At 40.6% G+C, this 21,723-nt stretch overlaps 1 protein-coding gene and 2 non-coding genes across 4 annotated transcripts; 1 reads left to right on the forward strand and 2 right to left on the reverse strand.

Moving 5' to 3' along the window:
* Nucleotides 1–295: 295 nt before the first annotated feature.
* TRNAA-AGC (transfer RNA alanine (anticodon AGC)) lies at nt 296–368 on the reverse strand. The gene has a single exon. It is a non-coding gene; the product is annotated as a tRNA-Ala (tRNA).
* A 558-nt stretch (nt 369–926) lies between these two features.
* TRNAA-AGC (transfer RNA alanine (anticodon AGC)) lies at nt 927–999 on the reverse strand. The gene has a single exon. It is a non-coding gene; the product is annotated as a tRNA-Ala (tRNA).
* Nucleotides 1,000–8,392: 7,393 nt separating this feature from the next.
* ZNF322 (zinc finger protein 322) lies at nt 8,393–21,136 on the forward strand. 2 transcript variants are annotated; one of them, XM_070778282.1, is made up of 3 exons: nt 8,393–8,694; nt 9,476–9,564; nt 16,751–21,136. In XM_070778282.1, the coding sequence occupies exon 3, from the start codon at nt 16,933–16,935 to the stop codon at nt 18,139–18,141; it is 1,209 nt and encodes a 402-aa protein (XP_070634383.1). In that variant the 5' UTR covers nt 8,393–8,694; nt 9,476–9,564; nt 16,751–16,932; the 3' UTR covers nt 18,142–21,136. The 2 variants fall into 2 exon arrangements, with proteins under 2 accessions (XP_070634383.1, XP_019841718.1); XM_019986159.2 differs by having other exon boundaries at nt 8,393–8,550.
* Nucleotides 21,137–21,723: the final 587 nt, after the last annotated feature.

Genomic DNA, 21,723 nt, shown 5'->3' on the forward strand with positions numbered 1-21,723 from the left:
TGACAGAGGATGAGTAGGTTGGACAGCATCACCCACTCAATGGACATGAGTTTGAGTAAGCTCCGGGAGTTGGGAATGGACAGGGAAGCCTGGTGTGCTGGAGTCCACAGGGTCACAAAGAGTCAGACACAACTGAGCGACTGAATTGAGTAGATACACATACCAAAGGGGCAGTAGAACCAGTCTTGTCCTTGCCCCGAGGAGAGTGCAAGTGTGTCTACTTTTTTTATTTCTTTGTATAGGTTGCAAGATTTGTGGTTGTCAGCTGGAGCTCCTTAGTTGAAGGAGCCAAAACTGGAGAATGTGGGCATCGATCCCACTACCTCTCACATGCTAAGCGAGCGCTCTACCACTTGAGCTAATTCCCCACCTTCATACTTATGTTTTTTCCTCTAGCTTTTCAGAGTACCATCCCCACTGTATTTACTCTTCTGAGCAGCCTGAACTTCAGAATATTTCAAGGTCCTTAAAGAGACCAAACCAGCCAGTCCTAAAGGAAATCAGTCCTGAATATTCATTGGAAGGACTGATGCTGAAGCTGAAACTCCAATTCTTTGGCCACCTAATGTGAGGAACTGACTTGTTGGAAAAGACCCTAATTCTGGGAAAGATCGAAGGTGGGAGAAGGGGATAACAGAGGCTTAGATGGTTGGATGGCATCACTGACTCGATGGACATGAGTTTGAGCAAGCTCCAGGAGTTGGTGATGGACGGGGAAGCCTGGCGTGCTGCATTCTATGGGGTCACAAAGAGTTGGACACAACTGGCTGACTGCACTGAGTAGATACACATACCAAAAGGACAGTAGAACCAGTCTTATCCTTGCCCAAGGAGAGTGAAAAGTGTGTCTACTTTTCTCATTTATTTGTATATGTTGCAAGATTTGTGGTTGTCAGCTGGAGCTCCTTAGTTGAAGGAGCCAAAACTGGAGAATGTGGGCATCGATCCCACTACCTCTCACATGCTAAGCGAGCGCTCTACCACTTGAGCTAATTCCCCACCTTCATACTTATGTTTTTTCCTCTAGCTTTTCAGAGTACCATCCCCACTGTATTTACTCTTCTGAGCAGCCTGAACTTCAGAAAATTTCAAGGTCCTTAAGACTGAACTGACTGTCTCATGCACAGGGATAGCAAAGCAAAATCCGTCTTGATTGACTGACAGACAGTGGGTATTGTAAGATACCTGAGCTTAAGTTTTGTAAAGTGGAAAAGAAAAGTCACCACTGACTGGTGTTAGTACCATGAATGTGGGGGAGGAAATTAGTAATTTGTCTCACAGATTTTTCATGAACTAAGCAAATATCTATTTCATTTTCAACTATGATTTATTAATGATAGGAACCAATTTTTTTAAAAAATTTCCTATTTCCAGTGCCCAAATAGACCGTAGGTTAGACTGCAAACTGCATAAATTTTAATGATACATAAGACACCCAAATGAATTTTACAACTGTGAGAAGCCATTTTGAGGCATTTGTTCATTCTCCTCTTGTTTGGTTATACTACAGTGGAAAAATCTGAGATACCCTAGGAAATCAGGAGGTAAAAAACAGCAATGCTATCCTATTAACACTGTTGAAGCATAAACATGGTGATTTATTTTCTAAAAATACATTAATTCAGTCAGTCAGTCAGTTCAGTTGCTCAGTCATGTCCAACTCCTTGTGACCCCATGGACTGCAGCACACCAGGCTTCCCTGTCCATCACCAACTCCTGGAGCTTGCTTAAACTCATGTCCATCGAGTCAGTGATGCCATACAACCATCTCATCCTCTGTTGTCCCCTTCTCCTCCCACCTTCAATGTTTCCCAAATCAAGGTCTTTTCCAGTGAGTCAGTTCTTCACATCATGTGGCCAAAGTATGGAGCTTCAGCTTCAGCATCAGTCCTTCCAAGGAATATTCAGGACTGATTTCCGTTAGGATTGACTGGTTGGACCTCCTTGCTGTCCAAGGGACTCTCAAGAGTCTTATCCAACACCACAGTTCAAAAGCATTAATTCTTCAGCACTCAGCTTTCTTTATAGTCCAACTCTCACATCCATACATGACTACTGGAAAAACCATAGTTTTCACTAGATGGACATTTGTTGGCAAAATAATGTCTCTGCTTTTTAATATGCTCTCTAGGTTGGTCATAACTTTTCTTCCAAGGAGCAAGCATCTTTTAATTTCATGGCTGCAGTAACCATCTGCAGTGATTTTGGAGCCCCCCAAAATAAAGTCTCTCACAGTTTCCACTTTTTCCCCATCTATTTGCCATGAAGTGATGGGACCAGATGCCATGATTTTAGTTTTCTGAATACTGACTTTTAAGCCAAGTTTTTCACTCTCCTCTTTCACTTTCATCAAGAGGCTTTTTAGTTCTTCACGTTCTGCCATAAAGGTGGTGTCATCTGCATATTTAAGGTTATTGATATTTCTCCTGGCAATCTTGATTCCAGCTTGTGCTTCATCCAGTCCAGCATATCTCATGATGTACTCTGCATGTAAGTTACATAAGCAGGGTGACACTATACAGCCTTGGGGTACTCCTTTTCTTATTTGGAACCAGTCTGTTCCACATCCAGTTCTCACTGTTGCTTCTTGACTTGTATACAGATTTCTCAGGAGGCAGGTCAGGTTACTGGTTTTTAATTTGGACTTAATCATTTCTGAACAAGACCAAAGCAATACAGATACATTTCTCTGCTTTGATCTCTGATACCTTCTGTTCAAGTCTAATTCCTCTTTGTACTGCAGTGAGTAATTCCTCTTTGTACTGCAGTCGCCAGCTTTTCCTGTCTCCTAAGTGGCCTCTCTACATCAAATACCCTTTTCCTGAATCCTCAACCTCTCTACTGACTTTTATCCTTTAACAACATATTAAAATCTCCTGCACCCTGAAGCCTCAGGCCCTGCCCGATGTTTAAGTCCTATGTTCTATGCTAGAGATGGTCTTTGTTCATCTTCATAGCGAAGCTTCTGAAAGATGTTTCAGAAGATGATGATACTGCCTGTATTCTCTATTTCCCTTTCCACCACACTCCACAGAAACTTCCCTTACTAAAGATGAAAACCTCTTTTTTCCTAAACTCCACAGAGCCGCTTTAGAGAGATAGAATAGAGTAGTGGTAACAAGCACAGACTTAGAAGCCATATCCCCCAGAATTTAAATCCCCATTCTACTTCTTATCAACTGCATGATTTTGCCCAAATTTTGTACCTCATCTTCCTCATTTATAACAGGGGCTTATTGTAAGGACTAAAACACATAGGGTTGTTGGATGATTAAGTGAGCTAATACTGCTGCTGCTGCTGCTAAGTCGCTTCAGCCGTGTCCAACTCTGTGCGACCCCATAGACAGCAGCCCACCAGGCTCCCCCGTCCCTGGGATTCTCCAAGCAAGAACACTGGAGTGGGTTGCCATTTCCTTCTCCAATGCATGAAAGTGGAAAGTGAAAGTAGGAAGTCACTTGGTCGTGTCCTGTTGGGGGCCAGAGTGAGGTACTCCGCCCATGGCAAAGGTCATGAGGAAGGAGGCTCGACATACGCAAAGGCGGGATCGAGCCTCAGGAGTCCCCCTGGAAATCCTCGAGCGTCTACCCCCATAACCAGAGCCTGCCTACTTTACTACTTTGTGCTCTTACCTACACCTCTGACTTTACGGGGGGCTGTCCCCCACCACCTCTTTCAGAGAAGGAGTTAACCTAGAGCTCCAGTCAATAAAAACTCTTGGGTGTGACAAGAGTGTTTTAACCTACAAACTCCTCTGAAGGTTCTCTAGCCTGCCTGACAGGCTCGTCCGGCCACATGTGATTGCTCACAGCCTCCCAACCGTGAGAGGCACGAGATGCTTTAAACCTTCTAAAAACAGGTTCCTTAGAAAAGTTAGAAAACTATTAGTATAAGTATAATGGGCTGATTAGAAATTGTGTTGGTGAAGGGTTTTTCATTTGTTGAGCCAATGTTTGTTGCTAAGTCTCCACATCCCCTGCCCTTACACACATTAATGAATATATAGAAGAAATAAGTATTAACCTTTGATATTAATCACGTTAGACCTTAGGCTAAGTAAATTCTTTCCTTAACTAAAACCCACTACACCCTCACCCTGTAGGAATGTAACTTTATTTGGGTGGCGTCTGTTTTGAGAATAATCAGCCCTGGAGAAATAAGTGTCCTGATTGACTGACTGCTGTCACAAGGAGAGGGTCGTAAATTGTCAGCAGGCCCCCCTGGCCAGAAGATGATGTAACACCCCTAAGACCTCTGTATACATTTGTATGAAGCACCTGACTTTGATAAAAGTCAGGACTGCTGACCCCGCGTGACTTTTGCATAACATCTCAGTGTATAAAAGTAGACCATGGAAAATAAAGAATTGGAATCAGTTTCTCGAAATACTGGTCTCCCCATGTCGCTCTCTCTCTCACTCTGGTTGAGTCTCCATCTGGAGCGCAGAACCCACCATGCTTACTAATTATGCCTGGGCTTCTAAGATCCGACCGGGGAGGCCTCAGTGTCTCCTCTCCTTCGGGAGAACGGAAGGATGCCTGCGGCCTACGTAAGTGGTGCAAACTTCTTGTCTTGAAGTTTTATTGGTCTCCCGCGTAAACCAAGCTACTCAGCCTCTTTTCTCCACTGAATTTTCCTACTGAGCTATCCTTATTCTATTACTCTTTATATCTTTAATTAATATCTAATTGAAGCTATTGTATCCTGATCCTCGCCTATGCCGTCTCTCCTTCGAATACCCTGGATCAGCCGGGGCTGGTCCCCGGCAGTGTCCAACTCTCGGCGACCCCTTGGACTGCAGCCCACCAGGCTCCTCTATCCATGGGATTTTCAAGGCAAGAGTACTAGAGTGGGGTGCCATTGCCTTCTCCAGAGCTAATACTATAAAGTGCTTAAAACGGTACCTAGAAGATAGTAATTATCATGTAAACCTTATCCAATAATCTTTGGTGCTATCTCATCCAGTATCTTTCAGAATATTTGACATTGTTCTCAACAACCTTTTAATTGAAATTCTCCCTTGATTGTCATGACCTATTTTTGTTCATTTACCTAATTTGCTGGCTGCTCCTTCTTATTCTTTATCTTGGTTTCCAGGCTTCCTGCTTTGCCACTCTCTGTATTTAAAACTAAAACAAAATCATACTTTTTAAAGATTTTAAGCTTGGGGATAACTGAACTATTTTATGAATGGGTTCCCATTTCCTACAAGATAAAATTCATGAGTTGAAATCACATTAGAAAATCTCTGACCTATTTCCCATCCTCCATTCCAACCCCATCTTCAACTCCTTCCTTCTAATCTTCAAGCTTCACCTCAAGTCCCACGTTGTACAGAGTCATTTCTGACCCTTTCTCAAATAAGTGCGCCCTCTTCCTGTTCCCAGACTAATTCATGTAACTTCTACCTTTGTCACACCATGTGACACCTGGTGCTGTGAAGCCTCAGAGGAACGGAACTGAGTCTTTCCCACCTTTAAATTCCTAACATTCAGCCTACTGTCTGGTGAGTTGGAAGTGTTCAACAAACATCTGTTGAGTAAATGAAACAATGAATAAAATGAGCACTTTGCTTGGGTCAATGCATCTTTAAAGAAAGAGCTACAGAGTTCAATTCAACACTTACTGAGACCTTCCTATACACAATGCAGAGATCAGAATTCAAAATTTTACTACAACACAATCACTACTATTGATGTAGCCATATAATACAATCCTGGCAAGCACAGGCTCTGGTATGACTGTTCATATTTCAGCTTCCCTAGTTACTAAGTGTGTGATCCTGGACAAGTTACTCAATCTCTTCCTGCACCAGTTTCCTCCTAAGATAAAAATAATAACAAACATCTTATAGAATTTTTGTTACAAGTTAAACAGATACTAGGAGGTGCTGGTGGCTCAGTGGTAAAGAATCTGCCTACAATGCAAGAAACATGGGTTCCATCCCTGGGTGCAGCAAGATCCCCTGGAGAAGTAAATGGCGACCCACTCCACTATTCTTGCCTGGGAAACTCCATGGACAGAGGAGCCTGGCGGGCTATAGTCCTTGGGGATAGCAAAAGAGTTGGATGTGATTTAGTGACTCAACACAATAATGAGATAATACATGTAAAATGAGAACAACATCTGGAATATATCACATACTCTGAAGTTATTAAAAATGATTTCAAATATTAAAAAGGCTCTGTATAGAATATTTGGGCCTTCCTTAGAAATTTTCATTAAAAACAAACATAAAACTAAGTTGTAGCTCCTCTGGGGAAGAATTCCAGAATTAGGAACATAATTAGTTTATCTTGAACGTAAGAGTGTTAAGGTATGTTTGAGCCCTCTCAGTGTCTCTGGAGGGTATGGGGTTTGATTCTAAACATGATTTCACCCCTCCTACTGTCTTGCTGTGGCTTCTCATTTGCCCTTGGCCTCCTCAAAGTCGCTCTAGCGACAAATGGCTAACATCCGTTGGATCACCGAAAAAGCGAGAGTTCCAGAAAAACATCTACTTCTGCTTTATTGACTATGCCAAAGTCTTTGACTGTGTGGATCACAACAAGCTGTGGAAAATCCTTAAAGAGATGGAAATACCAGACCACCTGACCCACCTCCGGAGAAATCTGTATGCAGGTCAAGAAGCAACAGTGAGAACTGGACATGGAAAAACAGACTGGTTCCAAATCCAGAAAGGAGTATGTCAAGGTTGTATATTGTCACCCTGCTTATTTAACTTCTATGCAGAGTACATTATGAGAAATGATGGACCGAATGAAGCACAAGCTGGAATCAAGATTGCCAGGAGAAATATCAATAACCTCAGATATGCAGATGATACCACCCTTATGGCAGAACGTGAAGAACTAAAAAGCCTCTTGATGAAAGTGAAAGAGGAGAGTGAAAAAGTTGGCTTAAAAGTCAACATTCAGAAAACTAAGATCATGGCATCTGGTCCCATCATTTCACAGTAAATAGATGGGAAATCAGTGGAAACAGTGTTCATTTTGGGGCAGCTTTATTTTGGGGGGCTCCAAAATCACTGCAGATGGTGACTGCAGCCATGAAATTAAAAGATGCTTGTTCCTTGGAAGAAAAGTTATGACCAACCTAGAGAGCATATTAAAAAGCAGAGTACTTTGCTAGCAAAGGTCCATCTAGTCAAAACTATGGTTTTTCCAGTAGTCATGTATGGATATGAAAGCTGGACTATCAGGAAAGCTGAGCGCCAAAGAATTGATGGTTTTGAACTGTGGTGCTGGAGTAGACTCTTGAGAGTCCCTTGGACTGCAAGGAGGTCTAACCAGTCCATCCTAAAGGAAATCAGTCCTGAATATTCATTGGAAAGACTGATGCTGAAGCTGAAGCTCCATACTTCGGCCACTTGATGTGAAGAACTGACTCATTGGAAAAGACCTTGATTCTGAGAAAGACTGAAGGCGGGAGGAGAAGGGGATGACAGAGGATGAGATGGCTGGATGGCATCACCACGGACTCAGCGGATACGAGTTTGAGTAAACTCCAGGAGTTGGTGATGGACAGAGAAGCCTGGCGTGTTGCAGTCCATGAGGTTACAAACAGTGGGACACAACTGAACGACTGAACTGAAGAGTGTTAAGACACTGATGATGCTCTCATCACTCCCTAATCTCAGTATTGTTCTCCCAATTCAAGTCTTTGTTCTCTATATTCCCAGTACTCATCCTTCCCCTTTGATGTCTGAGGGCTTTTACGAAACTTTTTTTCATTGAACAACTGAGCAGGGGGAGATGTAGATATAGATACATTTACTTCAATCTGAAAGAAAACTCATTTCTGCTCCAGCCCAAACATGTGATTACTTAAGTTGATTGCAGCCCTGGAGACAATCATAAAGGACTGGGAAACATCCTACAATCACAGCAGATCTATCCTCCTCTGCAGTTTCCTGTACCCACAAAAAGCCAACACTACCCCCTCTTTAAAGCATTTTATCCATCTCTCTGGCCACATCTTAGGTGACGGAACGCTTCCACTGTGCTTTGGGAGCCTCAATTTCTTTCAGATCCTTCCCGGGTGTTTTCCCCAGGGTCGGAGGCGTCCATCTCTTGTGACGCTACTCTGGCCTACAGTTCTCTTTCAACAGCCTTGAAGAAAGAGAACAGAAGTCGGAAACTGTAATATACACAGGGTTGCTTCTTCCTAGACAAGCTGGCAGTGGGGTCCTCTAGTCACCCTGCATACCTCCGCAGAATCAGAAAGTACCCTTAAGTACAGTCCTCTTCAGCTCCGCCCCCGGAACACCACGGTCCCTGGAGCGCAGGCGCCCCAGGGCCCCGCCCCCCATTTCAAAGGCTCGGTCCCTATTGGCCCAGAGGCCGGGGATGGAGCGCCCTGGTCTCGGAACCGGGGAGATCATGTGATTCTTGGGGGCGGGGCTGCGCCGGCCGCTTCCCAGCCAGGCTGAAAGGGCTCGGGAAGCTAGCTGGCCTTGTTGGCCCTTAAATCGCACACTGGATGGCCTGGCCCCAGCTACCCTCGCCGAGCCGCGCAAAGAAGGATGCTCCTGGCTCTCGTCGGCCTCCCAGGTTTGCTTTCCTTCTTTTCCCGAAGGTGGGCCCTTAGGTTCACCCTCCGAAGCCTGCGGCCGCAGGGAAAGCCAAACCCCGAGTGTCCGGAGAGTAACCGGAAGTGCCCTCCCAGGCAGAGGGGCGGCGCCGGCTGCAGCCGGGGTAAGCGCGGCCCGCGGGGCTTGGGAGGGGCATGGCCTGCGAGGCCCAGGGATATGTGGAGGGGTTCGGCGGGACTGGAGACCCCTCGGCCTCTGCCTGATAGGAGCAGCCTCTGTTCCTCTCGACGGTGCAGGATCTGAAACCCCCCCTGAGGGCGGACTGAAAGGTGGTCAATGAAAAGTTGAAAGAAGAGAAGCATAGTACTAAGGTTCCTGGAGATAATAATAGTAAACACTGCCGGGCACTTTTTAAAGCGATCTTTATCTTGCACTCTGGGGAAAAAAAAAAACAAGGACGTTGAATGGAGTTCTCCACCCACCACCCATCCCCATCTTTAAGGCAGAGATCGGTTATGTTTCATCTAGTCTGTATGCAGAAGAATCTGGTTTAATCATCCCATAATTATTATTGGAAACCGACATTATATACAACTTTGTCATATGCACTTGTCAACTGCATCTGGAGGTTTATAGTGGTAGAAGAATGGGTCATTGATCTAAGTGAAGATAATACACTTAGCAGAGGCGAAAAATTGAAACAAGCAGAACAGGATTCAGGGCTTTATTATGAAGTTAGTCATTACCCAGAAGGACTCTCAATATTTTGTCTGGAGCTCTCTGGGAGAAAACAATGTGAGGAGAGGTGGGAAGAGGTAAGTTATGATTGAAAGATACTGACCAGACTGGGAAGTAAAGGGAACCGATTTTTAGATGTCCAGCGCCAGAAAAATTTAAAATTTCACAAAAATTTTAAATTTCTACATTTTTTACTTTTTCTCCAGGAGAGGCAAGAATTGAGTATTGTTAATAACTGTGGACTGGAGACCTTTTGGAGCCAAAAGGAAGACAGTCTTGAGTCTTTCTTGTTACGGTAAGTAGCATAGCAAACTGTGTTTCCATATAAATGGTGGAGTTTTAGGGGACACGTGAGGGAAACTGGAGGAGAACAAGAAGAAATGGGAGAAGATACTTGGAAAGAAGATCATGACCCTTTCTTAGCTCCTGAGGTAACCCTGCCTACCAATGTTAGTGTATTTTCTACTCCTTTCCAACATGCTTATTCACCATAGGCTTTTAATTATTCCTTCATGATTGATTTGCAGCCCCCAAAAGACAGTATACTTAATGCAGGCCCTGGAGTCAGAGGATGGATATTTACATCCTGGCTCTGCTATTTACTAGCTGTGAGTTCTTAGTTATTTAACTGCCCCGAGTATCATTTTTCTATCTGTAAGGTACAAACATTCCTCATAATACCTATTTTACAATCTTGGAAAGATGAAATGAAATAATCCATGTAATCATTGAAAAATAAATGAGATAATCCCTAGCCTGGGGACTGATACATTAAGCATTAATAGATAGTGCTTTATTGACTTTAATCTGCTTGTCCCATACATCCTTTAACTGTAAGGATGGCCTTGGTCTTTGAAGTTCTACACTCAGCCTGTCTGCTTGGACTTTTACCGCCAGCCTGCCTGTTCTGTGCACTCCAATCCTAGCCATGAAGTGAGAACCAGTCTTTTCCTAGAATGAGATAAGAGAAACCTCTTAGCATAGGGTACTCTGAAGCTGAGACTTGAAGGATATATTTTGGTTTGCCATTTGAAACAGCCAGGGCTGTTAGCCTAGCCTAGATTGCTACTGAGGCTTAGAGGAAAATGATGACTCTTTTTTGGTTCAGATATTCATTCATATTTTTCATTCATTCAACAGACATATTCTAGACACTAGGAATATTGCAATGAACAAAAGACTTAAGTCCTAACCATAATGAAAGTTATATTCTAATAGGAGAGAGAAACAAATGAACAGATATAAAATACCACAAAGTTGGATGATAAGTGCTCTGGAGAGAAATAATACATGCTAAGGGGACATAGCTATTTTAGTTAAAGTTGCCAAGATGTGCCTCTTTTTGAGGAAATAATTTTCAGAGACTTGAGTCAAATAAAGGAGCAAACTCCTTGGGTGAAAAGCATTCTAGGTAGATAAAGCAAGTGTAAAGATTCTGATGTGTTATGGGAGGCAGAAAAACTATGTTAGGTGGTATAGTGAGAATCTTAGGTTTTATTGTTAGTGTGGTAGAAACAGTTACAGTATTTTTCAGTGGGGAAGTATCATGATTTACTTTAAATTTTGACAGCCAGACTGTATATTATTTTCTAGGTGCTGACATCCATCTTAAAGACTCAAATATGAATAAGAAAATGGTTTCCTTATTTTTAATTTTTTTCATTGGTGCCCTACAAATTATTGGCTGTTTAGGGCAAATATACACTCTGAACTGATAAAATTAAGGAATATTATACTTCATTTACCAGGCTATGACCACGCTCAGAATTGTGTTTATACTCTAACTCTCCTATTGACTATAACAGTAGTACACATTTTAATAAGATAGAACTCCTGGAAAGCCACTGTCTTATAGTAGCTGTATGCATGACTCCAGAGTTTTACATAGCTGTGATTCTGAAGCCTTCCTTTTCCTTCTAACATTTCTCTGTAAATTTTTTTTTTCTAGTTTTTGCATAATCTTCATATTAATCATTAACTGATTGAGTCATTTCATTATTTATTACTTAGTTAATTATTTTAATGCATTTTGAACAAGGCTGTGTGTAAAAGACAGGCACAGACACAGAGGATGACCTCAAGAAATGGTAGGGTTTTTGTGACCCTGAAGATGGAATTAAGAAAATAATAGAACCTGCCATTTACTGAGCATCTATTAATTGAGCACCTAGGTCCTGAGCCAGGTCCTTTATTGACAGTATCCTAGTTCTCATGGCAACTCCTTAAGACATGTAATAGTATTTTCCTTATTTTATCAAAAGGGAAATGAAAGCTAAAGGAAGTAACTTACCCAAGTTCTCATAGCTACAAAAGAACATAGTGGGAATTCGAACCAAAATCTGATTCCAGGGTTTGAACATTCAACTTCAGCTAGCATAGTATACCAACTCTCAGCTCCCATGTTTTTAAAACGCAAGATAAGATACATTTAAATTTTGAAATAATTTCATATTTACAAAAAGTTGTAAGAATGCTCATACACCCTTCACCCACAGTCCCTAAATGTTAACATTTTACTGTATTTATTTTATGAGTCTGTCTACTTACTCCTCTGTACATACATGTACCTCTGTGTACATTTTTTTTCTGAACCTTGTGAGAGTAAGTTACAAACATCATGCCTCATCTCAAATGATGAGAGAATTAAGTCCTAAAGTCCTAAGACATGCTAAGCCCTAAAATCCTAAGAGAATGAAATCCTAAAGTCATAGGTATTTAATGAATTAACTTCTCTCCCATGTAGTGCTGCTAGCTATATGCATCTTTGAGAGAATTAAAAAAATAGTTACTCAAATCATTTTCCATAGGGCTTCATTCTTTCCCAGAATGCTAGTTGAAAAAGCCTGTCTTAAATACTTAATTTTTTTTCCCTAAAAACAAGTCTGTTCTCTTTTATTATCATTACAGTTATCAAAGTTAGGAAATTAACTTTCATATAATACTATTATCTGATCTTGAGACATTATTAGAGTTTAGCCAGTTGTTCCACTAATGTCATTTTAGGAAAAGAAGAGTTATTTTTGTTGTCCAAGATCCAATCCACCATCACCCGTTTCCTTTGATTGTCATGTCTTTATTGTGGAACATATCCTCAGATTTTGTCTTCCATAACTTTGACTTTTTTTTTTTAAGTTTAAGCCATTTATTTGGCAGAATTTCCTTCAATTTTGCTTTGTCTAGAGTTTCCTCCTGATGAGATTCAGGTTACAATGTTTAATGTTCTGTTCCTCTCTTTGTATCATATTAGGAGACAATTTTTTATCTTGTTATTGATGACGTTAACTGATCATTAGTTAAGATGGCATCTTCCAGGTTTCTGTGAAATTACTTTTTTTTTGTCTTTGTAATTATCAAATGTCTAGTGGGGAGATATATTCTGATTGTGTAAATATCCTGATTCTCAAAACTTTTTATCCACTGTATTTTTGCCTGAAACAATTGTTGCTCTTCTTTTGATTAGACGTGATGTTTTTAATTCCATCATTTCGTCTACATTTAATTGTTGGCTTCTTTAATAAAGGAAAAAACTTTCCCTTCTCCCTTTTATATTCACTTTTTAAATGAGTATGGATTCATCGATTCTTACTGTATTACTAATTTATTACTGTCAGTATTTATTTTGATGTTGTTTGTTGCAGATTTGTGTAGTGGCAGCCCCTTCAGTGAGGCTTCTGGTCCTCTTAGCATATTATCACCACTCTTTGAGCACTTCCTTGTTTTCTGGAACAACAAGATGTACCAGGTTCATTGTGTACTTTCTAAACCCTGAAATTAGCCATTTCTCCAGTGAGCCCTGGTTACTTTCAGTGGGAAATGGTGTTTAGAAACCAAAATCTGAGTGCTTGGTATGCTGATTACTACTGGGATTTCATTGTTTCTGTGATCTCTCAGCAGACATTAGGAGACCAAAAAGAAAAATACTTTAACATTTCTGTTTTCTCTGTGTATACTTCAAAACTTTGACTTCCCACTGATACTTGTAATTCCAGTTAAACACTGTAGATACAGAGTTCATTCTAGCCTTTCGCTTTTCTATGTTTCTGACTCCCTTGTCTGACAGTGAGACATCTGCTTGCCTTTATATTTACTTATTTTGTCATTCCTAGTCTGTGCATTAAGTAGTGAACCTTTACCAACATGGGGGAAAACTCCTACTAATTATAGTTCAGTAATTGTTTGTAGTTCTATTTATCTTTAGTTTGAGTTTGTATAATTCTAATACTGTATTGCAGAATTTTTTGAGTTATTTCCCTCCTGGGTGGTTTTATTATTAATTTGAAATACAGACTTCTTTGTTTTTATTTGAATTTTATTTGAATTCTATTTTAATTATTTTCTCCCCTAGCTTTTCTATTTATTGAATATGTGAAATGTAACAGTTTAAAAAGTTAAAATGTGTGTTTTTACAAAAATATGTACTAAAGAAGCGTATGATTCTCTTTCCTTCACCCTTTGCTACCAGTTTCACTTTCCTGTCCTTTTGATCCCATTTCCATCTGCCTTGTAATAACCAAACTCATTAGTTCTGTCTTTTCTGAGTTTCTTTTTGACCAAATGCATAGATCCATGTGTAATTTTTTAAGTTCTACTTCATTCTTACAGAAAATATAGCATACTGTTTTACACCAGTGCTTTCTAAAATTTACAGTTTATCCTGAAAACTGCCCCACATCAGTTCAGAAAAGTAACCTTCATCCTGTTTCACAGCTACAGAGTACCTCATTATATGTGAACATACTTGCTCTGTGCCAGACACTGTCACAGGTGCTAGAGAAACAGCAACAAATGAAATGAACTAAAATCCTTGTCCTTTAAGGGGCTTACATTGTCCGGAGAAAAATAAGACATGAAACGAGAGGAGGGGTGTTGCATGTGTGGGTCATCTGGGATGGAGATGTGTCATAATTTAAAATAGGATGGTCAGTTATGGCTTTAATGAGAATATGACAATTTATCAAAGATTAGAGTGAGATGAGAAAGGGAACCTTGAAGATCTTGAGGATGAGCACTTTAGCAGGGAGAGACTTACAAGCATAAAGACCTTGAAATGGAAGTGAACCTGGATTGTTTGAACAAAAGCAAGGAGAGCAAGATGCCTGGCATACAGTACAGATGAGAAGAGCAGGGAAGTGTGTCAGAGGGGTAGCTAGGAGTCAGATTTCCTAGGGGCTTATAGGTTCTAATAGGAGCAGTTTTGTTGGAGCAGTGAAAGTGAGTATTTGTAGTATGTTCCAGAAACCTTGATAAGATTTAAGATAAGAATTAAAGACAATGAACAGATTGATTTCTTTTGAGGAATTTTGCTGTAAAGAGAAAGAAGTGAAAGTAGCTTGAGGATGAAGTGGTTGAGAGAAGTTTCTTGTTGGTGCTTTTGTTTTAGGAGCGGTAACAGCTAGTTTGCTGATTAGTATGATTCAGTAGTAAAGAACAAATTGGTATTGCAGGAGAGAGAGGACAGAATTGCAGGAGTGATGTCCTTGTGGTGAAAAGGGGGTGGAATCCAGTACCCCGACCAACAGATTGTCCTTAGATTGAGCGGGGGCAGTTTGTCATCCATGGTAACAGAAGGAAAGATGGAGTGCATGACCACACTTGCAAGAGGTTGGTTGTTGTGGTGGGAGCACGTACAAGTGTTTTTTGTGTTTTTGTTTTTTTCCTTCCTTAGGTTTTTCTCAGTAAAATAGAAAGCACAGTCATCAGTTTTTATTCCCTAGGTGACAGAGGAGGGGGTTTGAATATATGAGAAGGTCAAACATGAAATGATCATTGAAAAGAGTAAGTGTGAAGGATATGGAAAATGGTGTTTCTTCCCTTCTGTTTCTCATGTTTCTTCTTTAGTATATCATTGGTAGTTGATAAATGCTGCTGCTGCTAAGTTGCCTCAGTTGTGTCCGACTCTACAGCCCCATAGACGGCAGCCCACCAGGCTCTGCTGTCCCTGGGATTCTCCAGGCAAGAACACTGGAGTGGGTTGCCATTTCCTTCTCCAATGCATGAAAGTGAAAAGTGAAAGTGAAGTCGCTCAGTCATGTCTGACTCTTAGCGACCCCATGGACTGCAGCCTACCAGGCTCCTCCGTCCATGGGATTTCCAGGCAAGAGTACTGGAGTGGGTTGCCATTGCCTTCTCCGAGTTGATAAATACAATAGCTTATTACTTTTATCTTTTTCTCCCTTGAATCAGCCCATTGTTTTCCTTAGTGTTAGTCTATATTCCTGTATTTCCTGTTGGGCTTGAATGTTTAACTTATCTAGTGGTGTAGCCCTACAAAAGATAGGGCCTGAGTAGAAAGACCTCAGGAAGCTCAGTAATAAAGAATCCGCCTGCCAATGCAGGAGACAAGGGTTCAGTCCCTGGGTCAGGAAGATCCCCTGGAGAAGCAAATAGCAACCCACTCCATATTCTTGCCTGAGAAATTGCATGGACAGAGGAGCCTGGTGGGCTACAGTCCATGGGGTTGCAAAAGATTTGGACACGACTTGGTGACTAAACAACAACAACAGCAAGACCTCAATGTCTCTCTTCTGTCTGTCTTTCCTTTTTAATCTCCCAGTCATTTGAAGATGTGATTGTCTGCCTTACTGGGGAGGAGGAGTAGAGTGGTTAGACTCTGAGCACAGGGCCCTTTTCAATAATGTTATAAAGGAGAATTATATAATTGTGATCTTTCTGTGTATAAGGACTTCTTTAAGATGCTCAATCTTTGGATATTTCCATACATGTGCATCCCTCTAAAAACAAGAAAACCTGTTCCATATCTCTTCACTGTACAAAGAAAAGCCTGGCATTAAAGACAGATTTGAAGCCCAGGCTTTTAGCTACAGTCATTTTTCTTTTTGAGCAAGGTTTGTGCTCTTATGATCATGTCAAAGCAGAATCTTAGATCCCTTTATCATAATAGTTATTATAGGAGCTAACACAGAATGCTTACCATGAAATACTGATTAACTTATTATTCAACTCAATGATGTGAGGTTAACTTCCATCATTCATCCATTTTATAAATGAAAAAACTAGCTACAGAGTGATTAAGAAACTTGCCAGACATCACACAGCTAGGATGATAGTAAGAGAAACTTTTCTTTCTCTTTACACTGAGAATTCTAATAATCATTAACCATTTCCTTCCAAACGTTCTACAGAAAGGACTGCACAGGTATTCATAGTCCCTTTTGGGTTGTTTTCCTCAAGAGCAGGCATATTAGTTATTAGCTGTCTTGACTACTCAGTTGAACCAAGGGAAGAAGAGGAATCCTGGTTTTGAGATCACTTGAGTTGATTAAAGAAACAATTCTTTCTGGTACTTTCCATGTATGTGTTGCTGATTTGTTTTAGTTAGAGAAAAACCACTGCTGTCAACCCCTGTAAAACGTAGAGCACTTGTGGAATTTGATGCAGAAATTCTGTCTTTTCTACAGCAATTTTAATTGTGAGCATTTTAGTTATGGAAATATAAATAATATTTCTTCTTTGTCTAACAGGGTTGTAAAGACCACATAAGGAACGAGTGCATGTGATGCTGGAAACTTGTAAAGAGGAACTGCTCATGACTGAAAGGCCTAAGACAGATGTATCTTTCAAGTTCTTATCGAGAAAATGACTGTGAAGAAAATGATGGGTCAGGAAGACCAGTGGAAAACTCCCTAGGAGAGAGCCATAGAAAATGTACACTTCAGAAGAGAGATATAATCAGAGAACTCAAAAAAGGAAAATATATCATGTATGCCCTCAGAAGGGTAAAAAGATTTTTATTCATGTGCATGAGATTACTCAAATAGATGATCAGATATACGAGTGCCTTGAACGTGAGCAAAACTTTTGTGAAAACTTAGCTCTTATTATGTGTGAGAGAACCCACACTGGGGAGAAACCTTATAGATGTGATATGTGTGAGAAAACCTTTATCCAAAGCTCAGATCTTATTTCACATCAGAGGATCCACAGTTATGAGAAACCTTATAAATGTAGCAAATGTGAGAAGAGCTTTTGGCACCACTTAGCCCTTTCAGGACACCAGAGAACGCATGCAGGTAAAAAATTCTATACATGTGATATCTGTGGCAAGAATTTTGGTCAGAGCTCTGATCTGCTTGTCCACCAGCGAAGCCATACAGGCGAGAAACCTTATCTGTGTAGTGAGTGTGATAAATGCTTCAGCCGAAGTACAAACCTCATAAGGCATCGAAGAACTCACACGGGTGAGAAACCGTTTAAGTGTCTGGAGTGTGAAAAAGCTTTTAGTGGGAAATCCGATCTTATTAGCCACCAGAGAACTCACACTGGTGAAAGACCCTACAAATGTAATAAGTGTGAGAAAAGTTACCGACACCGGTCAGCCTTCATTGTTCATAAAAGAGTACATACTGGGGAGAAGCCCTATAAGTGTGGTGCCTGTGAGAAATGCTTCGGCCAGAAATCAGACCTTATTGTACACCAGAGAGTCCACACAGGTGAGAAGCCGTATAAATGCTTGGAATGTATGAGAAGTTTTACCCGGAGTGCCAACCTCATCAGGCACCAGGCAACTCACACTCACACTTTTAAATGCCTTGAATATGAGAAGAGCTTCAGCTGTAGTTCAGACCTTATTGTGCATCAAAGAATTCACATGGAAGAGAAACCACATCAGTGGTCTGCATGTGACAGTGGCTTCCTCCTAGGCATGGACTTCGTTGCCCAACAGAAAATGAGAACTCAGACAGAGGAGTTGCATTATAAGTACAGTGTCTGTGATAAAAGCTTTCATCAGAGCTCAGCCCTTCTTCAACATCAGACAATCCACTTCGGTGAAAAACCATATATCTGTAATGTGGCTGAGAAAGGTCTTGAGCTCAGCCCTCCCAATGTATCAGAAGCCTCACAGATGTCTTGACCAGACAAGAAGTTGTTATACCATTAAAAAAAAAAGATGTATTTACAATGTAAGAGAACTCATTTATAAGATGGAGAACTCAAACTCAGACTTTCCTCAGAGCTCAGACTTTATTGGGGACCAGAAAATCTGCAGTTGTAGGTACTTGAGAAATGGTTTGACCAGAGAGCTGTCTTTATAGAACCGTATCAATCACTCCAGTGAGAAACCTTACAAATGCCCTGAGTTTTTGGAAAACCTCAGTCCAAGCTCATGTCTGATCACCCACAAGAGGATTTATACAGGTGGGAAACTTACAAGTTCAGTGAATGTGAGAAAGCTATCTAGCAATGCTCACCTCTCCTCATTCCAAGAGAATTCAGATCAGAGGATGATATTTTTTTAATGCCCTGTGAAACAGTGCTTCAGACAGTATGCACGCCTCATTGGACATCAGAAAGCCCCACTGGAAAGAAACCCCAACAGTTGTGAAAAAAGCCTCTTAACATAACTGTGACTTTATTACCTATCAGAGAAGCCATACAGGTGAAAATTCGTGTATTTGCCTTGAATGTGGCAAAAGCATTAAGTGGAGAGCTTTCTTGGGTTTGCAACCCACGCCACCCCCCCCCCCCACCACCACCCCCCCCCCCCCCCCGCCAAAAAAAAAATCTGATGAAGGACCTTATGAATTCTCAGAATGAGAAAAACTTCTGTCAATGATCAGTTCTTGTACACCAGGGAACTTGTATAAGTGAAAGACCCTATAAATAACCCTAAGTCTGGGGGGAAAAAAAATCCTTGCAGGAAATCTCTACCTTATTGGGCCCCAAAGAAACTACTCTGGAGAGCATTTTGTAGACCTCTAAAGAGGTCTAACTCGATTGTGTACATTTAATAGGTATGAGAAGAACTGTTCTCATAGTTAGTTGACCCCTGTAGTAGAGATGACTTTTAATGGAGTCGACATGCAAACCGTTTTGTTTAGATTCCCAGAAACGTTTTCTGGGAAGAGCTAGAGCAGGTCAGAGTAGGCCTGATGGGTAACTCAGGTAAAGATGCTTTTCTTTTATCTGAACCACTGAATGATTGCTTTACTTTCAGTTTTTAAAATTTGGAACTCCAATAAAAGGAAGGACTGTAATTGAGATAGAAAGTGTGGCATGTGTTACTGTTGGGGAAAGAAGTACATTGACTTTGCCTCTGTTGATTTTCTAATTCTCGGGTAGAACGGGGACTAGTGTGTTGATACCAGCATGGGAACCTTCTGCTGGTTGTGAAAAGAACTAAACAACTGGGGAGTAGTTATCCTAGATCAAAACACTCCCCAGAATTTCCCCTTTGGAGGACCAACCTCATAATAAGGCAGAATGTTCAACATTTTACTTGGTGTGAATTGAGGCATACCTTCAGTCCTTGCCCTAAAATAGCTTTTGGACTATTACTTGTATTTGCAATTTCAGCTTTAGAGATTTGTTTGTTATCAACAGAGAAGTGCAAATTCCAGGATGATCATTATGATTTTGCTAGTTGCCATATTTTTGTGACTTCATTTATCATGTTTCTTTCAATGGTAAGATATACTCAATCAACTCCTTGCAAAGTGTTTAAGGGAAGGCTGACAGACTCAAGTCTGAGTCAGCACAGAGTAAAACACATACTGATGCGTTATTAATGGAGAAACGACTAATTTTAAGAATCCTGACTAAAAAGCTGGTAATGTTTCTTTTTCCCCCCACTCCATCATCCTGTTTATAGCAAATCCAAGCCTCATAATGATATACCTTTCATTTATTTTGGTTCTGCCAAGGAAAGAGAATACTTTTTTATTTCTGGGGAAAAGACAAGTCACCACAATATAAGGTGTACATTTGGCTTGTAAAATAGGATTCTAAATGCTAGAAGGGAAAAGGAGTTGGCATTCATCAGAGGTTTCAGGATAGGCACTTATCTCCAATTTAGTATAATTATGATTACCTTTAACATTCTCTGGAAACACTAATTAATTCAGGGATCTATAAATGCATGCTTGTGAGGTTTTTTTCCCCCCTTCCCTCAGATTAAAAGACATTTAATATAAATACTTAGGAGTCCTACAGTCTTTGGTACTGTAGACTGGTGAATAAATATTTGCGGTCCTCTGATACATCTTAGCAGATCCTGAACTCTAGAAGCATTGGTGTTTGGACTCATGGGGGTGGCCAGCTGCTAGACTGCCACCTTGCGTATGGCTCCAAGCTTTGATCCTAATGACAGGTTGGTGACCTTGATAATCTTAGGGTCAGAGGATATAACATAGTGATAAGGAATTTGATTCTAGGCTGTTTTTTCTTTCTTTTAGAAAACAGATCCTGGAAGTTTATTTGATCTGATGTGTTTTAGTAATTTTCATTAGCTCTTACACCATAAAAACTTGCTCTGTGTGATAAAACACACAAGATATATTTGTTTCTTTTTGATGAAAATCATGCCTGTCACTAGTATATATTTGACAGTTGTAATTTTTAAAATAGTATTGGATGTATGGCTTGGTGGTGATGAAAATTAGTCCTTATGGCTACTTGTTAGTCATTAGAACTTGGAGAAGGGCACAGTTGTTAACTTTGGTGGGGCAATGACCTGCCCCTTTCAACTAATCTTACTGGTAATTGTCTCTAGTCTTTAAGTAAATTAAGGATGGACCATCCCTCAACCAAAACTTTGAGGGTATGAAATAGGTCTGAGGGCTTTTAACCATGGGGGAAAAAAGGGTGTTGGTATTACTCATATAGAATAACCTGAGGTTGGAGAGGACCACTTAGGAGCCTGTAACCAAAACTAGAAGGTAACTTCTGGAATGGAGGGAGGTTCTCTTGAGACAGTGCCAACCTAAATCTACCTCAGGTAAGTAGTTAGAGGAACTTTTATCAAGATTTCAGACCAAACAAGACACTTGTATTCAGTCAGTGTATTCCTATGCTTTCATGTTTTTGTTTTCCCTTAATTCTTAAATAAAAACATTGTTCTGAAAACTCCATCTTTGCCTCCACTGTACTCAGAAAAAGCGTTTCCCTTTCATTTGTGTTACAATAAAGCAGATGTTCAAGAATCCTTACAGTGTGTACATATATTAAGCCATCATCATGTATACTTTAAATACCTTATATTTTATTTGTCAGTTACATTTCAATAAAGCTAGGGGAAAAGAATAAAGTGGATATTCATGTGACCCTTAGGCCTGCTGGTGACACTAGCCATTGGACCATCGCTTGAATTCCAGGAATTTTTAAAAAATAGGATCCTGGGAATTTTTGATGTTAAAGAGGGTGAATGGAAACCTGGAAGGGATTACTGTCTTTGCTGTAGACTTTGCATTCTATTGGAGCCTCCCCACTGCATTACATACCAAGTGTGGGGAGGAGTAATAGCTTAAACTAACCATATGTGGGCTAAAACTCAGAAGCCAGCAAAACTGTGAGTAAGCTACACCCTCAAAGGACAATTTTTGAACTTTCAATTCCCAGTAAGAAGAATCCACATATGACTCCAGTTGTACCTTTCTCCCACCTTGTCTTATCATTTGTTGGAGATGGCAAAAATGATGGCATTGGTGTTCCTCCCATT

The sequence above is a fragment of the Bos indicus genome, chromosome 23 (genome assembly GCF_029378745.1).
Source record: "Bos indicus isolate NIAB-ARS_2022 breed Sahiwal x Tharparkar chromosome 23, NIAB-ARS_B.indTharparkar_mat_pri_1.0, whole genome shotgun sequence".
In the NCBI taxonomy this organism is placed as follows: Eukaryota; Metazoa; Chordata; class Mammalia; order Artiodactyla; family Bovidae; genus Bos; species Bos indicus.